Here is a 7,846-nt window from a genome sequence, read left to right as displayed (position 1 = left end):
AGGGAGGAAAGGAAAAAGGAAGGAAGGGAGGAAGGGAGGGAGGAAAGAAAGGAGGGAAGGAGGAAGGAAGGAAGAAAGGAAGAAAGAAAGGAAGGAAGGGAGGGAGGGAGGGAGGGAGGGAGGAAGGAAGGAAGGAAGGAAGGAAGGAAGGAAGGAAGGAAGGAAGGAAGGAAAGAGAAAAACAAGGAAATGGGTTTCAGTCTGACACCATCATTTGTCTGTATCAGCACTTCCTAAGGACTGCTCCCACACCAACAGAGGCACGGCATTACTACAGAGATATTGCGGACTCCATTCCTCAGTTATTTTAAACATCTTCCTCTAGCTCAGTTGCCCGAGTCACCAATTACTGCCTTGTCAAGTTAAGAGAGAGTGGCATCTGCGAGACGCACTTGTCTCCCTCCGTTACATTCCTGTGGTCACGGTTTAGACACCCCCTAAAATCACTGCCGTATTGAGCCAGCCCTTCCTGAAGCACAATCATGCTAATATGTTATACGAGTTTAGCAGCTCAGGAAAGAGCAGATGCCCTGACACTCAGCTGCCAAGTCCCAGATTTATTTGGGGCCCAGCCTTCAGAGAAGCTCCCTTGGTCAGGACAAGCACAAAGCTCATGGATAACACCCGCATGGAAGACCAAGAGCTTTTCACCTTCTTTGTGTGATCAATGCTGAGGGCAGCCTGGTGAAGCCTACAGATCCTTTCTGAGAGTCATTTTTAAAAGGAAAAAAACAAGATGCATGGGCTTATAAAGGAAATCAATTGTATGGAAGGGCAGTCACTGAAACACTAGAAAATCAAATTCATGGGCCTCAGGTAAAGAACCCTCTCCCTACACCCTTTTCCTGGATTTCCCATGAAATTATAATCAAGATGAGACTTTCCTAATCTCCTTACAAAGAGCTTCCCTCACCAGTAGTAGTGGGGTTTTTTTCTCTATGAGACGTTGAGTCTGTAGTGTTTTCCCTTAATTATATCCATGATTAACATAATTTTGTAATTTGGAGGTGTGGGCTGGCAACTTGCCAGGAATCACCGCGGACAGCTGAGATGGCTCATTTTAAAAAGTCAACAGTTCGAAAACGAAATGCTACAAGATCTTATCTTCCTCTCACTTAGAGGATAAATGAGTTTATTGGTGGATGTTAATTAAATGGATATCTGTTAATTCATTCATTCACTGTGTACTCATTAATTCTTAAGACATTTATTAAGTACCTGCTACATTTACTAATCTGGTTTAGCATTAGGCACATAAAGATAAAATGAAACAGCCCCTGCCCCCAGAGAGCTTACATTTTACTGTAGGAGAACATACACATATAGGTAAATAAAAAATGTAAATACATCATTTCTGCACACACACATTTCACAAACCACATGGGACAACCTTGATCCAAATGGGCTCGGGGAAATCTTACTTCTGATCCAATAAAGCCAGAGATCAGACAGAACATGGGCTGTTCCAAATGGTGCTGAGTATTTTGGAAAATTACGGCATGGGAATAGTTGTAATATTTTGTCCTCTGTCAACATGAGGTCTATTGCAGGTGACTACAAGTTGGAAATTGATGGTGAAAATCAGTTATCTTAAGTTACCAAGTATATGGAGAAGAACATGGTGAAGGCAGGCACCATCAGTGTGACTCGGGAAGAAGGCTACAATCTTGGGGTGATCTATTGTGAACACCAGTCCTCATATCTGGGCTCTTCCCTTCTAGCTGACTTTTTGTGAGGGACGAAAAATCAATAAGAAGCAAAGATTAGCCCAAGGGCGTGGTCATTGGGAGAGAGGTCTTAGGATCACAGCACAATAATGGTATTGAAGAAAGAGATGGGGGTAGCTAGCTGGATAGAGCACAGGACCTTAAGTCAGGAAGAACCATCTTCTCAAGTTCAAATCTGGCCTCAGACACTGACTAGCTGTGTGACCCTGGGCAAGTCACTTAGCCCTGTTTGCCTCAGCTTCCTCATCTGTAAAATGAACTGGAGAAGGAATGGCAAGCCACTCCAGTATCTTTGCCAAGAAAACCCCAAAAGGAGCCATGAAGAGTTGGACACAACTGAAACCACTGAACACACAGAGCTAGAGTTAGTGGTAGGAGCAAAATGTCTGGTGCAAAGAGGAGCTGGTCATGCAGAGTTTTTAGGGGGTACCTAGAATACTCCCAAAAGACTCTGAACACCAACACCTACTCTCACCCTAGAAAGGTCCTTCACTGCACCTGGTTGGGGAAAGCTATCAGGCAAGGGCAAAGAGGCTTCTCTTGTCCCCATATTCAGAAATCACCCTTGCTTTGTGACTAATAGGATTACTAGCTGAAGAAAGGCTACTCCTCTGGGCACCATGGCTCTTAGATACATAAGGAATGCACAGTCAGTTCAAGACTATCCAACTTAATGGGGGGAAAGGACAAGAAGTGTGAGACCCCTTTAAGTTCTTGCTTTAATAGACTGTGCATTCACCTATGCTGGAGGCCCCTGTGACATTACAGATCCTGGCCTACCCACCTCTCGTGGGGCTGTTCTGTAGGGATTCCCATGATTTTTCTCCAGGCCCCATCCCAGTGTGCTAGAAGCCTTTCTCTAGTTCTGATATGACAGAAGAGCATGTAGGCCATCCATTGGTTATGGTCACCATCTTGCCACATTATGTCACAACTGATCGCCCCAGCTTCTGCTCCAAACATGCACCTCTTTGCTCCCATTCTCCACCTGTCCCCCCTGGTAATAGGCCCTACCATGGGCTTCTCTGTCACCATCTGCGGAAGGTGAAGGGAACAAGCATTTATTATGTGCCTACTGTGTGCAGCACTGTGTTTTACAAAATTTTACCTCATTTGATTGTGTCCCTAACCTCAAATTCTTGAGAATCTGGCCTCCCCTGCCTCCCAGTCATATAACATCATGGGAAAAATATTGATGTTGAAAAGGTAAAGGGGTGCAGTAGAAAGAGTGCTGCTTCTGAAGGTAGAGGTCCAGGTTCAAAGCCTCCCTCTGACATTTCCTATCTGTGGGGCTTGGGTGGGTCAATTCATCTGTCTAGGCCTTGGTTCCCCGATAGGTGGGGGCCCCTGAGGGCCTGTCCAGCATTGGAGCTGGGATCCTATGGGTCTTTGGCTTCGGGGGAGAATTCAGGGGCTCATTACACTCTCCCAAAGTCAGGCTAAGCGTTCTTCCATTCAGGCCTGGGCTCAGTTCACTGTGCTCAAATATTCACATATTCCTAAAATAGGCCCACATTTCTCAAATCTCAAAAACTCATCTCCTCCATTCAATGTACTTTTCTAGCAGAGGTGATAGATTTGTGCCAGTGAAGTCACGTTCTCACCCTCCTGGCATTTGGGAGTCAAAGGGCCAGGCCTGAGGTGGGTTCTGTGGGAAAAAGGACGGAAGAATGGAGGGAGATAAAGGGAGGAAAGGGAGAGGGAGGGAGAGAGGGAATAAGAGAGATGGTAAAGAAAGAATGAGAGCAGGAAGGAGGGAGAGAGGAAGAGAGAGAGGAAAAGAGACAGGGAAGGACAGAGGGAGGAAGGGAGGGAGAGGGAGAAAGAGGGAAGGAAAGAGGGAGGGAGGGAGGGAAGTTGCATTGTTTGGTAGAAGTAAACAGTAAACATTTCTTAAGCTCGGGGCACTGTGCTAGGCACAGGGGTACATAGTCCGTAACTTCAAGGAGTTTACAGTCTATGTATGGAGGAGTGTCAGACAGTCTCCCTGGTACATTAAAGGTAGGATGTGCTAAGGGAAGAGAAGCAGCTTGGCATGGTGGACAGGGCTTGACTTGATGTCAGAAGATCTGGATTCAAATCTCACCTCTGATAGCAACTGTGTGACCTTGGACAAGTCACTTCACCTCTGAGTCTGGGAGCACTGAGAGAGGCAGAGCTGGGAGACAGCTAACACATCATCAATTCCAATCCCTCATTTTACAGGTAATGAAACTGAGACCCTGGGGGGCTCAGTGACTTGCCCAAAGTCACACAGTCACGAGCTCCAGCACGGGGGGAGAGGGGATGACATGGAGGAAACATTGAGGCAGGTGAACTAGGAGAGTCTGGCTGGAATGTAGATCATTCGAGCCAAGCAATGGGTACTTATTAAGCCTCTGCTGTGTGCCAGGCGCTCACCTAGGCACCAGGAGCACAAAGTCAAAATGAAGAGACAGTCTCTGCTCTCAAGAAGCTTCCCCTCTATGGAGGGAGAGCTTGTGGACATATTTGCCCTTTGACCCGGAGGTCAAAGATTGCTTTTGTCTTACTTTGTAACCCCAGCATTCAGCGGAGGTCTGTACACAAAGTCATGAGCTAAGTAGAGCAGCAGAGTGCCCACCACACCGTGATCGATTAATAAATGCTTGTCACGGGTCGATTAACATATCTGAAAAACACCCCAAATACAAGGTAATGGAAGCCAGGAAGGCAAGGGCATTGAAGGACACCGGGGAAGGCTTGCTGTTGGAGGGAGTACTTGAACTGAAACCAGAAGGAAACTGGAAATTCAAAGGAGCTGTGAAAGAAGGAGTGCATTCTAGGCATGGGATACAGCCAGTGCAACGGTATGAAGATGGGAGATGTAGTGTTGTGTATGAAAAGCAGTATGAAAAAAGGCTAGAAAAGACCCATGGAAGGCCTTGAATGACAGGCTGAGGAATCTCTTATTTCACATCAGATACTACAAAGACAAGGTTAATCTCAAAGGGCAGATGATTCCCAACAACCAGAATCAGCAGGGAAACCCCAGCAGCCTTTGCTGCTATGGTGGTTCATGGCCACCGACGCTGCCGACTGAAAACTGCTAGAAATGCCCCTGAATGATGCAGCTCTCCTCACCGTTCCTGTCATGGAGAGCCTGTCTGCAGCCTTGTCTTCAGTATTCTCTGCCACAAAAAGTAGCTGTCAAGGATAATAGGAATGAGGTTTGACCTACTTTTCCCTAGATTCTTGCAAAGTCGTTGCAGCTCAGAGCCCTCCGATGCCTCCACACCCTCAGAGGCTCCAGTGTTTTCCTCTAGCCCCACTTGGGGAGCCCGTGGATCTTCCACCACCTCCTCCTCACTTCCTCACCAGCACTAGCTCCCTCCGTCCCTCTCAGGGCAGCCCGAAGCCAGCCCATTTCACCCCAGCCCATCTGGGCATGGGAGCTTGGGAGCCTGACGTTTGGCCCATCAGTGCCCACCAGACTATCCGAGACGGGCACCCGGGTCATCCACACACCCCTCATCCTTGGAGCAGACAGACCCAACTTCATTCAACTAGCATTGATGCTGCCCTGCAAGGTGCACTGCACTGCTGTATTTGGTGAGAATAAATGAGCCCCAGGTCGTGCCATCAGGGAGGTGACAGCCCCTGGGGAGATGTAACAGGTGCCCAGAGGCCTAAGAAGCCAAGGGATCCAGAGCATCCCTCTATCACTGGGTGTCACCTTGAGCAAATTATTCAACTCAGCCTCAGTTTCCTCATCTGTCAAATGAGGGGGTTGGATAAGCTATCCTTTGAGATCCTGGGCAGCTTTATATCTCTAGCTCCCTGACAGCCCCTGGGATGAACCTTGAAGAAAAATAAAGACTCTGAGAGATAGAGGTGCCACAGCCCTGCAAAGGATTGTGGGTGGAAGAGAGAAGGCGAAATGAAGGCAAGAGCTGGACTGAATCTGTCTGGCTACATCAACGCAGCCAAAGAAGCCAAGGAAGGGACCTGATGTGCTTGCTTAATCGTCTATATGTTAAATAACACCCTCTGTAAGCAGCACAGACCACAGACGAGGGTAAAGTCTCCTGCTCTCCATGACCCTAAAGCTTCCAGGAGCCTCTTTTCTTTTCAAGTTAGTCCAGATGTCCATTTAGTAATAAGCAGCAATGTGCTCTAGGGAATAGAATGTTGGGTTCAGCTCCCACCACACGGCCAAGCAGTATGACCCTCCGAAAGTCACTTCCTCACCTGTAATATGCAAGTAACAATCTCGTGCTCAGGGGTCCTTGAGAGGTTCCATTGAGATCATAAGTGAAAAGGTCCCTATGATTACAAGGCAGAGGAACAAGGGGTTTTACCGCTGCTGCTGCCACGGTTTGTTTTCATTCAGAAGGCTAATGGCAGGAAGGCCACCAACGCTTGTTTCTTTGGGATGACAGGAGGCCTGGGGCTACACATCCCTGGACACTTGAACATAGAAAAGAGGGGGCGGGAAAGGCAGCTCTGCCCAGGGCTCCAGCAGCCAGGGGCTCTGAAGAGAGCCTGGGCAGTTGTCTGGGATTCTTGGGAAAGATTCAACTGGACAACTCCTGGAAAACTCCCTGCTGTTCAGAGAGCAGAGGCAGTCACCCGGTCTAGAACCGCGGGGAAGCTGGGAGATCCCTTAGACCAAACATCTCATTTGAAAGAGGGGGAAACTTTGGCCGGGGGAAGGAAATGACTTGTCCGAGGTCATACATGCCACATGCAGCAGGGCCCAGATGTGCACTCAAAGCCCCTTCCCCAGGGGCAGCTCTCCAACTCGTTTTTCCCTGCCTCAACAGGTCTGAAGCACTGGGGTTCTTTAGCTACGCTTGGAGGTAGGTGACCCAGGACTCAGAACGAGACAAGTTTAGCCCAGAGCATGGTCAGACTGTCAGCGTCCGGGATCCTCGGCTGCCCCACTTGGCAGGAGATATTTGGGCTTCAGGGCGGGCACCAACACCGAGTTGGCAGGAGGGGTTTGAGCCCCAGGGCCATAAAGTCGGTAAACAAGCAACAGAGCCAGGGCCGACCTCACCTGGGGCCTTAAAGCAGCAGTTCCCCAGACGGCAGAGCGGGAAAGTCACTGCTACGAGCCCCCAGGGACCGCACGCAGGAAGCACCCACAGCCAGTGGCCATCCCCCCCCCCCCCCCCCCGAGGCACGCGATAGGCCAGGCCCGCGGCCGCAGCCTCTGGCAGGAGGGGAAGCCACCTGCAGGCCCTGAGCAGCTGGGGGAGATCAGAGCTCCCCCTCTCCCCCGCCCCGAAAGAGCGGAAGGCCAGGGGGCTGTTCTGTCACACACACACACACCCCCCAGTCCTGAGTCACGGAGGCTGTGTCCTGCACCCAAGTCTCGCAGCTGGGTGCCCCCACTTCGCCCCCTCCCCCCGCTGCAGCTCCAGCCCAGAACTTCCAGGGGGGAAAGGGTGGGCTTCGGGGGGGGGGAGAGCTCCCGCCCCTGCTCGAGGCGGCAGGCAGCACGTGCCCGGGGGCCAGAGCCTGCGCTCCCTTCCACCACCACCCGGCCCGGCCGGCGGGGGGCCCGGCCCTGGTCACTCACCCTGCCGCCGCCGGCGCTCCTCTTCCTGCGCAGGGTGAGCCCGCTGCGCAGCAGAGCAGGCAGGTCCCGCAGCCGGTGCCGCAGCTGCTGCTCCGGGGGCTGGGGCTGCTCCGGGGCGCCCGGGCTCCCCCCTCGTCGCCGCTGCCGCCTCCCCCCCGGGGCCCCGGCGGCCCCCGACGCCCCGGGGTCCGCCGGCTCCGGGCTCTCTGCCGGCGGGGGCTGCATCTTCACGGCTCCCACAGCCATCTTCATGCCCGGTTGCCCGCCGCGGCCGGCGCTCCTGGCGTCCGGACCCCGCAGCAGCTGCCGCGCACCTTGGATGCTGTGCCAGGCAGGGAGAGGGCGCGGGAGCGACTGCGGCTGGTGCGCGGGGCTGGGTGCCAGCCGCTGCCCACCCCCGCGAGCCTGCCTCACTCCTCCTCTTCCTCCTTCTCCTCCTCCTCCTCCTCCTGCTCCCCACGCCCAGTCCCAGCCGGGCGCGCCTCCTCCTGCCCAGCCCAGGTGCGCAGGCCCCGCCCTACCTGCCTCTCCCGCGGCCCCCCTCGGCGCCGCGCCGTGCCCCGGCGGGCTGCCT

The 7,846-nt window shown here is 52.3% G+C and overlaps 1 protein-coding gene across 1 annotated transcript in view; it reads right to left on the bottom strand.

Moving 5' to 3' along the window:
* Positions 1-7,524, bottom strand: part of LOC114050427 (rap guanine nucleotide exchange factor 5-like) — a 235,505-nt gene extending 227,981 nt beyond the window's left edge. Inside the window, exon 1 of the mRNA XM_027872091.1 lies at positions 7,273-7,524. Within this exon, the coding sequence (XP_027727892.1) occupies positions 7,273-7,524 (252 nt within the window). The remainder of the gene's footprint in view (positions 1-7,272) is intronic.
* Between the last annotated feature and the right edge of the window lie 322 nt (positions 7,525-7,846).

This window comes from Vombatus ursinus, unplaced genomic scaffold (genome assembly GCF_900497805.2).
Source record: "Vombatus ursinus unplaced genomic scaffold, bare-nosed wombat genome assembly UNPS02014799.1, whole genome shotgun sequence".
NCBI classification, from domain to species: Eukaryota; Metazoa; Chordata; class Mammalia; order Diprotodontia; family Vombatidae; genus Vombatus; species Vombatus ursinus.
This window is presented reverse-complemented; position numbering and strand designations above follow the sequence as displayed.